We start from the raw sequence: 17792 nt of genomic DNA on the forward strand, positions 1-17792 counted from the left end.
GGCGAAGCCTAGACGGCGTAGCCTGCATGAAATAGAACTCCCTCTCTCGTTACTAACTGTGGATGTTGCCAAGCTGTCACTCCGATCGAGACTGGCCAATAGAGACGTGTCTTACATCTTTCGGCGTAGGTCCCGCCCACGAGATTCAGCTCAACAGCAAGCAAAGCTTTTGGATTCGCAAGCAAAACTTTAGGATTCGCAAGCAAAGCTTTTTGATTCGCAAACAAAACTTTTGGATTCGCAAACAAAACCTTTGGATTTGCAAACAAAACTTTTGGGTTTGCAAACAAAACTTTTGGATTCCCATTAATATTTTTTTTATCACATTAATTTATCTTGCAATAAAACATTTTTTGATTGCAGTGTCGATAGTTTTGCTCTCAAATCAATTTTTTGATTGCAGTGTGGAATGTTTTGCTCTCAAACCTATTTTTTGATTGCAGTGTGGAAAGTTTTGCCCTCAAACCTATTATTTTTGATTGCATAATAAAGACACAAATCTCCCTCCATAGGCAGTTGTGTTCAGGTTTTTTTTTTGTAACATACAATGTTCTTTCAAATAAAATATTTTTGAGTGACTGAGGGATGACATCCATTCATCTTCGTTGGGACTGACTAGGACAACTTTTATTTTTTATGCACAAACTAAACTTTATGTTCGCTTGGCCGAACGTTTTTCCGCTGAAAAACCCATTTGAGATGTTCATTTCTCAAATACATTTTGTGGTCCAAGGTAATCATGACAAATTAATCCTGCTTTAAAGCTTTTTTAAGTGTTGATGCATCAATAAAGTAGAAGGAAGAGGAAAAAGATTTTCAAAAGACTCCTAAAATGATCAACATATGGGTCGTAGACATACAGGATGTGATGCAACCATTCACGGGGGCACAGAATGACTTGGGAGTAAGAAAGAGTGGCTGGTCTCTTTTATATGAATCTTTTATATGAAATTAAGGCTTGCTAAAATAGTAGATGATACACTATACATTAGTCCTACAGGAAGCTTTGTAATAAGTAGGTCCTATCAAGGCCACTTGAGAGTGAAGAAGAGACCTGGGGTCTCTTGCTTATAAAAGAGAGCCATATGAAGAGGCAGAGTAAGATTATAAATCTTACTTGGGCTCTCGCCCTAATATGTTTAATTAGAAAAAAACGTCATCAGTTTTATGAAATGGCCTTGAACACAAAACGTTCAGGGCCATTGATTCAAACCAAACGCGAGCCGAGAGGTATCAGGGAGGGTAGCGTCCATATGGATCACCATGGCAACTATAGAAAACGTTGCTTTCCATAACATACGATATGGCATATACATTCACTGACTGACGAAATTGTTTATGAAAATAACAAATTAGATATAGTCATTTCGCTCCTCTGTCCGGATGACGTCCAAACGAGGAGCCACCACCCCCAGACCGCCTTCCGAATCGGCTCGCCGCCCTGTGGGACAGATGTTCTGTCAGTGCCTCCCAGAGTGCGGCGGCTGTGGATAACCTTGCACTGCTCTCTTCTGCCCTTTCGGCCATGACCGTGGGCAGAGACTTGTTAGGGCAGAGCGTGACATGGAGAAGGTCGCCAGGATCTCCGGCGCCATCCGGTGGCGGTGGCAGCCGGTGGCGGTGACGGCTGGACGTCAGTTTGGGCGTGGGCGACCATGTGGCCGTTCCACACATCGGTACCCGGCCGCGACAGGGTGGGCCTGGCCCAGAGCCCGCTAGCCGGGGATGGGCTCTTTGGACCAAGCTTTGCAGAGGTCCTCGCCCACCAACAATCCATCCGTGAGAATCGGTCCCTGGTTCGGGGCCCCTCCACGCCCTCACCGACGGCAGGCAGGCCAGCAGAAAGCGGGGCTGCTCGCGTTCCAAAGGGAGCAAAGACAAGTCCCCCGTCGGGACGAGTGGCGGTTACATCCTGACATTGTCAGACTGATCTGGCAGAGGTTTGGACAGCTCAGGGGGGGGGGGGCGTTTGGGGTCCAGAGAGAACGCCAACTACAGGTGGTGGTTCTCTCTCAGCTGTCAGGATCGTCCCCCATTGGGGGGAGTCCAATGGCTCTCTTGGGGTAGCCGCGGGATGTCTCGTCCTCTTCTGGAGCGGATCAGAAAGGAGAAACTCTCCCTCCTTCTGGTGGTCCCGGAGAGCTGTTCAGCTCTGTGGTGCACGGAACAGTGCACCTGCCCCAAGTGTCGGGACGGGTGTTGGTGTCTTCTGAGAGGTAGATCCTGCAGGGCAGAGTCCCTGCGTGCCTTCCACTTTAAGTGGTGTGAAGACAACCACATTGTTCTATCTCTCTGTTAGGTGCGAAGCGTACTTGGTTTCCTAGTGTTTACTGGAGAAAGGTTTGGCTTTCTCCACTATTAAAGTGTATGCCGCAGCCGTTTCGGCTGGCCACGCAGGCTGTGACGGTTAACCGGTTTTCAGTCACCCCCTTAACCCTGATCACTGTGGAGTAAATTTTACATTAACCAGCAACAGCAAGATCATCACAGAGCTACAAGAACAAAGTCTGTTTGTTGTTGTTTTTTTACTTCCATGGATGCATTTCCTGCCTAACATCTGCCTTGATTTTAAGAACAGATGGCTGAGCGCTGTTCGGACCCATGTGATTGCTGCTCGGGGATTTTGGTTGGCTGTTGATATCAGGTCAAATGTCAGATCCATTCCCTTAAGGTATTCACAGCGGCAGTGCACAACATGGCCATTAACAAAATACTAAACGATCAGTGCAAAGGCGATGACTCGAAACCACACCGGCCACCTCCACCTTTTATACACCAATTTGTACTTTATGCCTCTGTGGTAATGGTTCAAGTAGTGGTACTTGCTACTGGGTTGGATCCAGGCAAAAGAAAATACCTTCTCCTTAATGACGCCTATCTGAATTCAATGTCACTCACATTGGATAAAAGCATCTGTTAAGTTATGATTAACTTAAAGGTCCCATGACATGAAAATCTCACTTTGTGAGGTTTTCTAACATAAATATGAGTTCCCCTAGCCTGCCTATGGTCCCCCAGTGGCTAAAACTTGCGTTTGGTGTAAAACGAGCACTAGCTGTTCTGCTCGCCTTTGAAAAAACGGAGGCTCAAGCGCGCTGATTTGGAATGTCTGTGCTCATGACGTCATGAGGAATCTCGGCTCCTCCCCTTACTCTGCCTGGCCCGCCCAGAGACGTTGGCCCGCCAATGAGACTCGACCGTGCGAGCGCCACGTGTGTGTGTGAATACACACACTGTAACGCAAGTGTTTCTTGTCGGTTCTTTGACGTGTCTTGTATTTCCACAACGAGACTGTCGTGGGGGTTATCTGAGCCATGGTTGAGAAGGAATTGGGGGAAAGGAACTTTGGTTGGACTCGCTGAAGTACATGAACTGCGACATGCCGCCGGTTGCCGCGAGGCACCATCGCCCGGCAGCGGGCAGCTGGCAGCAGGCAGCGCGCGGTTCAGTCGACTTCAGGTTGATGTGAAAGTGGAAGAACCAGAGACGTCGCAGAACCCGACAAAGTCGTTTGTGATTCATAATATCGTCTGGAGGCGCACACAATATATTATATGATATAGATATCTATGTATTATGATATTATTTAGATATAGAGCTCCAGGACTGTAACGCAAGTGTTGTACACTTCCTTGTTATTTGGCGCATAACGCGTCGGACTCTCGTCTCTGGTATTTCTACAACGAGACTCGTATTGGGGGTTATCTCAGCCAAGGTTGAGAATGAATTGGGGGGGAAAGAACTTTGGCTTCGACTCCCTCAAGTCAAGAACATGAACCACGACAAGGAGGAGAAAGGGATCTTTGTGGTCCCTCAGCGGGGCTCAAGCGGGAGACATTCGCCGCCAACAATCCCTTTCTCCTCCATGTCGTGGTTCATGTTCTTGAGGGAGTCAAAGCCAAAGTTCCTTCCCCCCAATTCATTCTCAACTTTGGCTGAGATAACCCCCAATACGAGTCTCGTTGTAGAAATACCAGAGACGAGAGTCCGACGCGTTATGCGCCATCACATCAACTAACGGTTATCCAAATAACAAGGAAGTGTACAACACTTGCGTTACAGTCCTGGAGCTCTATATCTAAATAATATCATATGATACATAGATATCTATATCATATAACATATTGTGTGCGCCTCCAGACGATATTATGAATCACAAACGACTTTGACGGGTTCTGCGAAGTCTCTGGTTCTTCCACTTTCACATCAACCTGAAATCGACTGAACTGCGCGCTGCCGGCTGCCCGCTGCCCGGCGATGGTGCCTCGCGGCATGTCGCAGTTCATGTAGCCTACTTCAGCGAGTCAAACCAAAGTTCCTTTCCCCCAATTCCTTCTCAACCATGGCTCAGATAACCCCCACGACAGTCTCGTTGTGGAAATACAAGACACGTCAAAGAACCGACAAGAAACACTTGCGTTACAGTGTGTGTATTCACATTGATGTGGACGTTGAAGAACCAGGAACGTCGGAATATCGGCTCACACAGCTTTTGGCCGTGATAATATGCATTATATGATATAGATATCTGTGTAGGCTATATTATAATATTTAGATATAGAGCTCCAGGACTCCCGTGTGTTCTAGAATATTTACAGAACACGGCTAAAGGCTGTGTGCGCCTCGCCATTGCGATACATCCACTGTAAACAGAGCGCATGGTACCGTCCCTGGCTGCAAGCTGCTCAGGGCCACACCCCCACCCTCCTCCTTGACACGCCCACCGAAACAGCGCATTTGGGGGAAGCTCAATGTGCGACTGGCTCGGAGTGGCTGTAACTCTGCACCACGGCTGAATTTCAGGAACGTCTTTGAATACTGTGTTAGTTGCCCACTAATACCTATATTAAAGAATACATAAAATAGCATGTCATGGGACCTTTAACAGATCAAAATAGGATTCACAAGTCGGTGGCCTCCTCCTCCTACCGTCACCTCATTCCCCGTATCGACCCACAGTCTCTTCACCTATCATTCCCCTCTTCCTTCCTCCCTCACCACCGAGGCCGCAGTGGAATCCTAAATCCTCTTAACCTTTTAAGACGGGCTGTGGAACTATGGAGGGGGGGGGGGGGGGGGTATCCTGTGAAATGCTAGAGCGCGCCTGTCTCAGGGAACGGTTGCTGCTCCCTCAGATGTGGACCTTGTGTTGTGTGTCTCGCACACCGATGTAGGCTACTGTCTCTCAGAAGATGGGGCGGGCCTGGGCTTTGAACAGCTTATGGAGGACAAGCTGGCTTCAAATGAGCCGAAGCTTTGAATATCTTAAGTGGTACGCAGCCAGCATCCCAAGGAGAGGGTTTGTATGTGAAGAACACAAAGGGAATTCTGTTTATGTGCAGGCCAGGGTTGAAGCCGATGTTATTCAGTGATGAGATTATCTGTGTGTTAGAATGTTATGTTCACGTATGAAATACAATTAACAAAAATTATATTTGGGCATGTGCCTGGGTGTAAGAGTGTGTGTGTGTGTGTGTGTGTGTGTGTGTGTGTGTGTGTGTGTGTGTGTGTGTGTGTGTGTGTGTGTGTGTGTGTGTGTGTGTGTGTGTGTGTGTGTGTGCCTGAGTGTGTGTGTTTTTGTGTGTGTCCATCTGTATTTATTAATTTATAGCCAGGGATTCTGAGATGATTTATATTCTGATTTTCTTATTCTGTATGAGGGTTGCATGATGTTTTTCATTAAAATGAAAGATAAGGATTTACATTTGCATTTTTTTCTAATTGTTGCTCATTATATGTGGTTTGTACACTTTTTCAGTGGGAACCAGTAGGTCATGACATAGTTTTCTGTCACGTCAATGTGAGGTGGAGAGAGGGTATGGTTATTCCTCTTTTGCATGTCTAATAAAATAAACAAGATGGTGTCGCAAAATACAATACAGAAGTGAAGATTGTCACAGATTCTAAAGGATTTACCTAGTCGATAAATGTTGACAAAGCAAGGGAAAGGATTGGTAGAACTGCTTTGTTTACAATCTAAACGTTGTTCAATGATGACACCTATTGGTCGTATTCCACTTTGCAGCCCAAAACAAAAAATATAGTGGTAGATGTATTTCGAGCTGCATGACAGCTGTTCTGAATATATTCTGGTACCTCAATCATCAATTGGCCTGTCAAAATTATATTATGGCATGTTTCCTTTTAATCAGAGAATGGAGATGCAATGTGTTATTTTGAAAAGATAATTGTACTGTAAAAACTGTTTTTCATCAAAAGATCAACGAGTGTCTATGGGCATTGCTTCAACTAAAAAAGGCCTCGATACAATTAGCCAAACATTATTTCTTCTTGAATACAGTGCAATGGTTCATGTTGACATTGCTTAGTGATACAGTGTCTCTTCTATAACAGAAAGTCATGTTTGCTTTGCTCTGAGGATCACTGTTCCTGGGGACAGCATCATAAACATCGGAAAGGGTTGCATCAACTGGTCTTTAGTAAGACTGGTACTAACTGCTATGTCTATCTTTGTTAAGATCAGTCATTAGTAGGCCTACTCCTGCACCCAATCATGCCTACGCCCGGTCTTAGCGATGCTGGTTCACTTGAATGCCCACATACACTACGCCTAGCATCGTGCAATGAACGGATAAATGTTAACAATCTCCTGCCATCTTGCTATTCTTGCTGATTAATTTGTTATTATAAGATTATGGAGTAGGTATCGGGAGGAGAAAGGCAACTGGGTAGACATTGAGATCTGAAAATCAAAAGATGAGTAGGCTACAGCCTGTAAGAACACACTGACTGCCAATCAAACAAGAAAAGTGAACTTGGAAAGAAAATTGGGAGGGCATTAATAGTCGCTCTAAATCGGACAGCTTGCGTTTGTACACTTATCATCTCAAACTGTATTTAGAAATCCACCGTTTGCATTCAAACAAAGTGCAATGAACCTGCAACGCAAGGAAGACACATATAGGCCTCAGTCCGGTTTTTACTCCTCAACAGAGGTGTCAAAAGTATTCACATCATTACTCAAGTAGAAGTATAGATACTAGCATTTAAAGATACTTCTGTAGAAGTTGAAGTATCAACTCAAGATTTTTACTTAAGTAAAAGTATACAAGTACTGGTTTCAAAACTACTTAAAGTATTAAAGTAAAAGTAATGCAAGGGTGAAAAAATGCCATTAAGGACAAAAGCTTAGGCCGTGCCACAGGGGCCTATAGATTACAATCAGCTTTTTTGCCAAGTATGCCCACACATACAAGGAATTTGGTCTCTGCATTTATCCCATCCGTGAATTAGTGACACACACACACACACACACACACACACACACACACACACACACACACACACACACACACACACACACACACACACACACACACACACACACACACACACACACACACACACACACACACACACACACACACACACAACACACCTCTATGGCACACTGCCCCACTTTTTTCTAAAGGCCATCTAATGACAACCATTTCAAAAAATTCTTCCAGGTACGGCCAGTGATGTAGAAGGGTTGGCTGGTCTTCTGGGCTACCAACCTCCTCACTGGTGCTTGGTTGGGACATTTCGCTCATCTACGTCTGCTATTTCGTAGCTGGAATGTGCCGCGATTTATGTCATGTCAGAGAATGTACGGGCTCTCGTCATGCGCAGGTGCCATATCGCGTATAAACCAATAGGGTGTCAGAATGGTATATGTTTTTATTCTCATCCAACCAATCAAATTCGCTCTATCCGATGGCACAAATAATCTGGATAGGTTTTTTTGTTTGTATTTTTTTGAACGCCGGCAGAATAAAAACAAGCCGAAATTAAATAGGAGTAACGAGGCCATTTTTAAAAAGTAAGGAGTAGAAAGTACAGATAAGTGCGTGGAAATGTAAGAAGTAGAAGTAAAAAGTAGGCTGAAAAATAATTACTCCAGTAAAGTATAGATAGCCTACCCAAAATTTCTACTTAAGTAAGGTAACGAAGTATTTGTACTTTGTTACTTGACACCTCTGCTCCTCAATAAGGTCAAACAGATCTCTGCTATGGAAACGAAACCTCTCAATCAGCTCCTCGAAGTTATATATCTGTAAAGAATGCTTCTGTAACAAATTACCCTTCTAAATGCGCGCTCGTTGTCAATACCATGTATGAGACGCTGTGTCGTTAATATAGGCTAGAAACGGGCCTGATTTTGACCTAACGCCTACACCTCAGGCATACGATTTCCGACCGGTCTTAGTGAGAAGAAAGCTTTATTTTATAGTATTGTGGCTACATGAGGACATATAAAGACCCCCTTATATTTAAGCGATAATGTAGGCCTACATCGAGCTGATCCTCATCGGGAAATAATACCAGACAGATACATTTCGCCATAATGACCTGTTGTGTGTTCATTACCCCCGCTGATGACAAGGTTTATTACATAGGAAATCAATAACGTTACTTAAAATAGAACTGTAAACCACTGTATTGATCTGCAAATGCATTTATTGCTTCCGCTAAAAAAAAGTAGTCTGCTGAGTCTACGGTTGTTTAGAGTACATAGCAACGGTTTGATATCCATGACAAAGGCCTAATATTCATTAATAGACTGCTGACTGCTGAATGACGTAATTGACCATTCAGAATCGAGTTTTCAACAAAGCCGTGTTATAAATGTTATTTTTAGTCACCATCTCACCTTGAAACTCGCAATCAAACTGTATAAAAAATCACAACTATTCCGTTTTGTCACTGAAACTCAATTATATTCAAAATGGCAAAATAAGCTCATGAGAGACAACATTATTTACATATACATTAAATATATATGTATAGATATATTAATATATATATATATATTTACAAACGGTGTGGTTGCAGAGACACACTATTAGGACAGATGTATGCGGAAAAGGTAGAGTTGCATCATGTTTGCTGTAGTTCACATACATACACTCAGCTACTGACCCCAAGTCTCTGAAATATGGTCTATAAAAGAACATTCACATTTGGCATCATATCATGATTCATGACAGACGGAATATCCAGATTTTGTCAGCCGCCTAAGCGTTCATGTCCGGCTGTAGTTGTAGCTGTTCTGCTTTGATTTGGCTCCAAATGATAATGCCTGGGGCATTTACATCCACAGCACTTCAAATAACACAGGTGGCCGAATATAAAACACAACAACAACTTAAGACCTCCTTACTTACTGCTTAGTTCTGTGAGGGGTAATGTTAGGACACTGTGCACACCCTTGGTCTAAAGGAAATGTTATTTTTTTTTTCTATAGAAATAGCCATAAGCTGAGGCTTATAAGAGTATTTTTTTCGAGGTAGACCGCATCTCTCATTACTTCACCGTCGCAATTCTGGTTGGATAAATAGCTTTGACACATTTTGCCATTTACTCCCCTCAACACATCTCATGGAGGCCAATTTTGAGACCGACTGAAGATCTCAGGTCACGGTGGCTGGGAACTATTGCTGCATGACGAGAGACAGCAGGAGAGCAGAGGAAGAGGAGGCGAGAGAAATAGAGTCGGTACAACGACGAGGACTTATGTTGCCTGGCCATCGGAAAACGAGGGCGTTTTGATGATTAACACCGAAAGAAGACACCAGAGATGTCTTCGTCATCGACTTTATCTTCCTCAGATTTTCTCCAAATCCCGCTGAGGAAGTCGCCCGATCAGAACACTAGAAGGAAAGAAGGTGTGATCTCACCATAGTGGTTAGATGGGGACCATTTGGAGATAGCCACCCTTTGCACGAGCTACCCCGGTCATTCCTGTTCCTGCAGGTGCAATGTCACCATGTTTTAACATGGCTACTTCTTAAAGATAAGGCGCCAGATAAGCCTCCTGTTCCTACATAGAAAACACACAAAAATACACGAAATAGTGGCTGATTCATTATGTGACAGAATATTCTTGGATTCTAGCCAGGCAGGATATCCATCGCAGATGTGTAGTGCCATGGCACAAATGATACACATTGTTCCAAATATGCTGAGTAAATTGCTATAACCAATTCTCTTTCTTCAGGAAATCCAAGTCTGTATGATAATATCTAGAGGCGCAGATTAAAAGATCACTATGAGTGCAAGTACTCCACACACATGGTTTCCCATTCCACAGATATTATACATAAAGAAGGAAGGAAGAAAACATTGTCAGTGTGCCACCATGACGTCTAAAGCTTCTACAGACATGCAGCCAAGAAAACATCAAAAGAGCAGCATTCTTTAAATTTAGTAACATTGTGTCCCAAGCACAAGGTTATCAGCCGTAAAGCACTGAATATCTTATTTATGGACGTTTCGCTGTCCGTTTTAGATCTGCTATAGAATAATGGAACATTTCTCAGTGAGATAAGGTTAGGGGAGGGAAGAGACAGTTTGGTATAATATATTGCCCGGACTAGACTAGACTATCATAAAACAGGTCTAAGGGATTCAACACTCTGTCCCAATACATTCTTTTTAGAAGAGCAAATTACATTGTTTAAGATATCAACACATTCTCATGGCTCTGTGATCAGTTCACATCCAGAGAACAAGATCTGTATTTACAGGTCAAGAATGTTGACGCTATGCGCAAGGAAAGCAGACAAGATGTCTCCAGAGTGAAGATCATCGCACTGCTTTCCTGTTGGCCATTGAGTTCAAAATATTACTAATTGTTTATAAAGCACTTAGCCATTGAGGACTGAAATACATAGCATATCTATGTCTTTGTCACAATGCCACTTTGGTCCCCAGGTCACAGGGGACTGTTCTGCTAATGGTTCCCAGGGTTGGGATCAAGCATGCATGGGACAAATCTGATTTCTTTTCATTTTTATGTCACACGTATCTGGGACAAAGTTCCAGAAGATTGGTAGTTTTTTATGGTTATTTATGGGTTGTCCATTAAATGCCAAAGTGAATATTGAATGAATAAGAGTCTGTGTTGTCCAAAGACACTTTGATCAAAGTCTCTCTCCCTAAAACGGGTTGCCAAGATAGACAAGATAGAGAGGGACATAGTTCATGACAGCTGGCCATTAGAGGTGACCCACTGCTCCAGGCTCGGAAGGAGGTGAATAAGCATTTATTTATCCAGAATACAGCAGCATCTTTTTGGGAAATGAGGAGTACATCTCCTCTCCTTAGGGCTGATCAGATCCTAGTATTTTGTACAAAGCCTTGCAGGTGAATAAAGCGTGTGTAACCGTTGGTGTGAAAATGACTGAAAAATGGGAATAGCATTTCCCTTCCGTCTACTGAAATGCATTGCATGCACTGGCTGGTAAGGGTACGTTCCCTAATTGGCTGAATGTAAGCTTACTAATTGTAATTCCTAAATAAAATAAGAATATAATATTGTATTCATGATTTCGATTATTTATTTATTTTTCTGTTGCTTGATGATCAATGGCTATATAGCCTACTACAAATAGAATACAACACATTGTTTCTGGATAATGTCGTATAGGACTAATTCATACCAACGTCGGTTTGGGTCGAGGGTAGGCCACTACTATGAAATTTCGTGTGATTATTAATAATCACTCCTTTCCTTTAAACGAGTTTAAAAGAGTTTCATAGCTTACAACCGTTCAGCGTCTTTTTTACTAGTTATTTTATTCAATAGTTAATCAATATTGGGCGATTGTTTGGGAAGCCATTTTTCATTGAACAATTTTCATTTTTAACCAATAGGCCTACTGGCAGCGTATACTGAAACATAATAACTAATTAAAGCGATCATATTTTGAATCACAACGAAATTCCATTTCTTTGTCACCCACAAGCTCAATGAGGAATTTGATTTGCTCTTCAAAGGACTGCATCACATGTGGAGCGCTCAGAGAAGGCTGGAAACCTGCCTTCTAGTTCACAGTTTGCAGCGAAAGAAGACCACGCAGTTGTGTGTAGAATATTCCTAGAAGTAGCAACTCCAAGAACGCATACCCCCCCACACACACACACACCCACCCACGGGAGCAACGCTTCGTCGGAAAACTTTTGTTGTTTATTTATTGCCGAACGGAAAAAAAACAACAACACAATTATATTTCCATGGATGGAAAACAGTGGATCACGTTAAGCTGTTTGAGCGAAGATACAAGCTAAGGTGAGTTTATGCAAAAAGCTTGAGTGTGATCGTTGATGAACATTACCGTAATAATGTTTTTGACGGATGCTGACCAGAAATTGACATGTCTCGAAAAGTATAATTTCTTTATTTATGTAATATATACTTTCTATGCTTTTTCAATTGATTATTATTTTATTAAATATTGATTTACTTAACCGCAATATGCGTATTATAATGGCTGTTTTGGGTTATCAGTGGAACCTGTTTTAAAATTCTCCATTGTATATAACCTCTTGTCCTCTCTCTCCCTATCCCACACACCCTGCAGATCACGGACTGTCATGTCCACCAACGGGACGTCAGAGAGTGGCTGCGAGTCCGAGGTCAGGACCGCCAACTCCACCTGCGGCCCCGATGACCTGTCGGTCACGGCCTCCATCGTCTCCATGACGGGCGGCATCCTCTCCAACAGCCTGGCTCTCTTCGTCCTGGTCAAGTCCTACCACCGCATCCGCCTGAAATCCAAGGCCTCCTTCCTGCTGTTTGCCAGCGGGCTGGTGGTCACCGACCTCCTGGGCCACCTGGTCAACGGCTCGCTGGTGCTCTTCATCCACAGCTCCCACAAGCAGTGGGAGGCCTTTGACCCCGACCGCGTGCTGTGCGGCTTCTTCGGCGCGTCCCTGGTGTTCTTTGGCCTCAGCCCTCTGCTCCTGGGCTGCACCATGGCGGTGGAGCGCTGCCTGGGGGTCACGCGGCCCCTCTTCCACTCCACGGCCGTCGCCCCGCGTCACGTGAAGCGTCTGCTGGGGTCGGCGTGGTCGCTGGCCGCCCTGGTGGCCGGCCTGCCCCTGGCGCTGGCGAGGCCCTACCAGGTGCAGCGATCCCGCAGCTGGTGCTTCTTCCGCGAGGGGGAGCCCCGGGACTGGCTGGACGTCTTGCTGCCGCTGGTCTTCTCCATGCTGGGGCTGGTGGCGTTGCTGCTGTCGCTGGTGTGCAACACCCTGACCAGCTGCGCCTTGCTGCGGTCCAAGATGCGGAGGAGGCACCGCTGCAGAGGGACCTCCTACCACTTGGAGATGATCGTCCAGCTTCTGGCCATCATGCTGGTGTCCTGTGTGTGCTGGGGCCCTTTGCTGGTGAGTAACACGGCACAGGTTACACTTGCGTTTATGCGTCGCGTTTTAGCAGATGCTTGAATCCAAGCACGCACAGGTGAGGCTGAAAACAAGCAAAGCAATCAGAAACATTAGGGAGTCACTACAAACAATTCCAAACACTGTACAAGCTCGTTCCTCAAAATGAACAAAAGCGTGTTCTCAAGGCGGTTTCTGAGATGTTTGTCTCCAATATATATATCACTTAAACGTAATTAACTGTTTTTAACAAATGTAGAGCTTTGTTGCGTGGTGACAAATAATGCTAAAGTCAAGTTTCAATGTGTGTCCGCGCTAGATCTACGTCATCGTGTTAACCACCCAGACCCAGCCTGAACCGGCGTCCTTCAGCCTACTGATGATGGTGCGCATAGCCACCTGGAACCAGATCCTGGACCCCTGGGTGTACATCCTCCTGCGCAAGGCCGTGCTCCGGAAGCTCTACCTGGTGCTGCATGGCTTCTGGAGCCCCCGGTCCCACGGCATCCGCCACCGCAAGAGCACCCTATTGTGGAGCTCGGCCGAGACGCGGTCCTCCAGCACAATGCGGAACGAGTGCATCTGCATGGGGAGCATGCAACGGCCCAATGATACGATAAAGGCCATCACGCCAAACAGCCAGGTGCCAGTACACCTGGCGACGCCAAGAAGTGGGATGGCGTTAAATTAACCTTTTTGTTATGAACTACAACTCATTTGAATTCCCTCCGTGTAGTTATTATTGATATATTATTGGAATGTTGTGTTGGGTTTTAATGACCAAAACAGTATCCAGAAGTCAACTAACATGCTGAATCAAATATTCAAAACTATTTATTTCTACTCTGTCTAAAAGTATTTTGAGAGATTGAGAGATTCCATTGTGTGATACTTGTGTCAGGTTCGTATTGTTAGATGCTGCTGCTCTTTCTGGTAGACAGAAAGTCCTTGTCTTCTTTTGTATTATTAAAACATGTTGTACGAATTAAGAAACGTGAATGCTGTGAACATCTTAGTGTTGATCTAATGTGTTAGTGAGCTTTTGTGTCATATTGTACATGGTTTGAAAAAGAAAAAAGTGGGCCTTTGTTTCGTATTTTTTTTGTATAAAACCTTTGTGGGGAATCCATGTGGGATCTCAAAATCTGTGATCTGTGCGATATCTTTGGCTAAGTTTGGTAAACTAAGTCATATTCATTTAATCTGGTAATTGTTGACTACACTATACCGAAACATTTGGACCGTTATTTCATTTATAATAAATAAGGAATTGTTTTATGACAGATACAAATATGTAATTTCTCTCTTTATCTCACATTTTATGAACATTCAATTAAGACAATCAGGGTATACATACATGTATAGTGCTGTAATTAACTAGCTGTAATTCATTTAATTAACCAGCAGGTGGCACTGTCACGCTCCTTACTCAAAAATATAATATTAAAGTCCACGAAGGAGATGAAAGCCATATGGTGTCTGACGTAACGTCTTCCTCGCAGTCTCCATTTTTCAATAGCGCATGCTTCAGTGGATATTTTATCAGGTTTGCCATTATTAATTCGCACTTTAACTGAGTTGTTACTTCATGTTAATGGCGTCGTCGTGGCATACGTGGTCGATGTATGCGTATCGTTTAAAGGGGCACATTGACACTCAGTATTTTCACTGAACAGGTTTATGTTATCGTTTAGCTGAAAGGCTAACAAGACAAGCTCGGCTAGCGAGTCAGTGCAGGCGCTTGACCAGACTGCTCTGCCTGTCTTGTTTTGTTGGGCTGTTTTTGGATTTACACATTGCATCCGTGTGTTAACATCCATTTGGTGTTTTTGTATAGGACGTGTCCGTTTCCCTTGCTGTCGTTTATGTTTTGTATCCGCTCAAATAAGGTTTTGTTTTTAAAAAATCCCATATTGTAATCGATGCATGCTACATGGTACCTATTCAAGACCCCTTAAAGGCCAAGGGTGACATTCAGAAGAGAATGTAAATATCCCTGGTCAGTTACTGCTCTTGATGATGTGTGTTTTTAACCTTTCAGATCCCAAAATGAATCAGGAAAAATTGGCAAAACTTCAAGCCCAGGTCCGGATAGGTGGGAAGGTGAGGAAAATAAAATCGATGTATCACTAAACGGTGACTGGCTAATTTAACCACAATGCCATCAGTGTAATGCCTTGTCAGTTGCAGTAACCTTTCTCCTCTGGGTTCAGGGATCTGCTCGTAGGAAGAAGAAGGTTGTACACAGAACAGCGACAGCTGATGACAAAAAACTTCAGAGCTCCCTTAAGAAATTAGCTGTCAATAACATTGCTGGAATCGAGGAGGTAAATGTATATTCCTAGAAATACTAATTCGGTAGGCATTGCACTCGGATCAATGCACCCTATTTTTTGATAATAAAGTCTTATCATGCACACACATAGGCCTGCGTGTTCCGTGAGTAATAACGGGTAATAACCTGATATAACATGGCATACAATATACTTGTAAAGGGGAAATGACCAGACAAACATGATTGTTGTGCAGTACACTGTAATGATTGTCCAAGAAGAAACAGGACAATGAGCCATTATTTTGCTTCAGTCAGATGAATCCATCCGTGTGAATAATATTTTCTAAAACAGGAGTTTGTTAACTTCCTCTACTTTATTTTCACATGGCACTGATGTTTCAACGATGTTGACTTGATGTCGCATAAGTCACAGAGCAAAAACCAAGTTCAACGACTAATAGCCGGGAGCCGAAGATCCGAATAAACAAAGCCGGTGTTAACCCACCACCTCCCCTCTCGTTCCACCTCCAGGTGAATATGATCAAGGACGACGGCACCGTGATCCACTTCAATAACCCCAAAGTGCAGGCATCCCTCTCTGCCAACACCTTCGCCATCACCGGCCACGCTGAGAACAAGCAGCTGACGGAGATGCTGCCGGGCATCCTCAGCCAGCTCGGAGCAGACAGCCTCACCAGCCTGCGCAAACTGGCAGAACAGTTCCCCCGCCAAGGTGGCTCCCATGTCTTACCTTCTCTAGCCCAGGGGAGCCCTTAATGTATAAGTGTGTGGAGGCCAGGGCGAAAGAGCGTATGGCTGCTAGAAAGCAGGCTGTTCTTGTTGCAATGGCGTGCAGCCATGAAGGATTGTAACCTTCCAGGAAACATTCCATTTTTTAAAATGGTTTTCTTAATGGCTTAGGCAAAAGGCAAAAACATTGACCAGCGAGTTTACATTGTACATAATTTGAGTGGGCATTCTTGGTGCTACAAATAGTCTTCACTTCAGTAGCTATTGCTGAGGTATCGGGGAGGTTTAGGAACAAGTTTTATCGTTACCCATAAGCTGTCATTGATAAAGAGCTTTTGGCAGACCAGCATTTGAATACCAAGTCCAATCCGCTACTGATAAGAATCATTATTTGCGCCTTTTATCCGCCAATCACAAGCATGTGGCTATAGCAACACTTTGGCTGAGGCTTATTTGAGCCGTAGTCTTTCAGTGTGTACTGTGTATACACCTTGCCGTAACTGCTTTGTTTTCCTTTGTCTCGCAGCTCTTGATAGTAAGGCTCCCAAGGCTGAAGATATTGAAGAAGAGGACGATGATGTTCCAGGTAGGATGCCCCTAAAAGTTGTTACGACTCCACTATGGGGAAATCCCTCCACTAATTCAATGACACGCTTGTTGTGTCATGTGGCCTTGACAAACTGATTATTACGGCCTCCGTCTTCTAATGGTTCAATGCGTTTACTATGCCACTGTTTTATATTCAATCGTAAAAGTCATATTTTGCAATACTTTAGATGGTGGTATTCAAATGCATACTCATCGGTTCTTAATTTGCATTTATTTAATTTAACGTGGATTAAAATACAAATGTTTTAATATCGTTCTGTAAATTGAATCCCTGTGACTAAGGCAAACGGATAAACTTTTAAATTTTAAATTTAACAATTAAGTCAACCTCGACAAGATCCCGGAAAAGACCCAGCTAACGTTTTTTTGTAAATTGTGGTTTAATAAACGATGCTCAAATTCTCTCTGAATAAACAAATCCTACACACATCAGAGTCTGTAATGAAAGGATGCAGCGGTGGTGACATGCGTGTGTGTGTGTGTGTGTGTGGGAGACCCAAGCCTTATATGTCAATATCATATGGTCCTGCAGATCTTGTGGAGAACTTCGACGAGGCGTCCAAGAACGAAGCCAACTGATACCCTACCCCCCACCCCGACAGCCCCTGTGTGCGTGTACATGGACTGGACTGAAATAAAGCAAGCAAGCCACCGTCGCCCCTGTTTAAACTCTAGCTATCAAGACATATCAAACACTATCCCCACCAACCAGAGACTTTTCTATATTTTCTCGACGGCCCAATGTAGTCCTTGTCAGACTGGCTTGTGCACATAGAGGTGCCTAACTCCCTTACACTCAGTCAACGGTTCAGTATTGACACCCATTCGTCAGTCGTGGTCAGGATCACAGTGGTCGTTAAAGCTAGTCTTAAGAATTTTTTTTGTTGTTTGTTTATGAAACATAATAAAAAACTGTTCAACGTTTTAAAGATGTTTGCTGTGATCATTTATTGGCTATTGAGAACATGTTTGCGTGGACTCCTTTACT

General features: G+C 43.8%; 2 protein-coding genes across 2 annotated transcripts; both read left to right on the forward strand.

Moving 5' to 3' along the window:
- Positions 1–12378: 12378 nt before the first annotated feature.
- On the forward strand, positions 12379–13861 carry ptgfr (prostaglandin F receptor (FP)). The gene is made up of 2 exons (XM_030371723.1): positions 12379–13173; positions 13490–13861. The coding sequence occupies exons 1-2, from the start codon at positions 12379–12381 to the stop codon at positions 13859–13861; spliced, it is 1167 nt and encodes a 388-aa protein (XP_030227583.1).
- A 754-nt stretch (positions 13862–14615) lies between these two features.
- Positions 14616–17733, forward strand: btf3l4 (basic transcription factor 3-like 4). Its single transcript, XM_030372124.1, has 6 exons — positions 14616–14716; positions 15212–15273; positions 15384–15497; positions 15977–16178; positions 16722–16781; positions 17337–17733. Exons 2-6 carry the CDS (start codon positions 15220–15222, stop codon positions 17381–17383), a joined length of 477 nt encoding a protein of 158 aa, XP_030227984.1. The 5' UTR covers positions 14616–14716; positions 15212–15219; the 3' UTR covers positions 17384–17733.
- The last annotated feature ends 59 nt before the right edge of the window (positions 17734–17792 follow it).

The sequence above is a fragment of the Gadus morhua genome, chromosome 12 (assembly GCF_902167405.1).
Source record: "Gadus morhua chromosome 12, gadMor3.0, whole genome shotgun sequence".
Lineage (NCBI taxonomy): Eukaryota > Metazoa > Chordata > Actinopteri > Gadiformes > Gadidae > Gadus > Gadus morhua.

What these genes read in the sequence shown, in the direction of transcription:
- ptgfr (XM_030371723.1), top strand. Translation starts at nt 12,379, where the DNA reads ATGTCCACCAACGGGACGTCAGAGAGTGGCTGCGAGTCCGAGGTCAGG. An exon ending in TGTGCTGGGGCCCTTTGCTG is followed by an intron (nt 13,174 to 13,489) that starts GTGAGTAACACG and finishes TGTCCGCGCTAG; the next exon opens with ATCTACGTCATCGTGTTAAC.
- btf3l4 (XM_030372124.1), top strand. Translation starts at nt 15,220, where the DNA reads ATGAATCAGGAAAAATTGGCAAAACTTCAAGCCCAGGTCCGGATAGGT. An exon ending in ACATTGCTGGAATCGAGGAG is followed by an intron (nt 15,498 to 15,976) that starts GTAAATGTATAT and finishes TTCCACCTCCAG; the next exon opens with GTGAATATGATCAAGGACGA. An exon ending in AGAACAGTTCCCCCGCCAAG is followed by an intron (nt 16,179 to 16,721) that starts GTGGCTCCCATG and finishes TTTGTCTCGCAG; the next exon opens with CTCTTGATAGTAAGGCTCCC.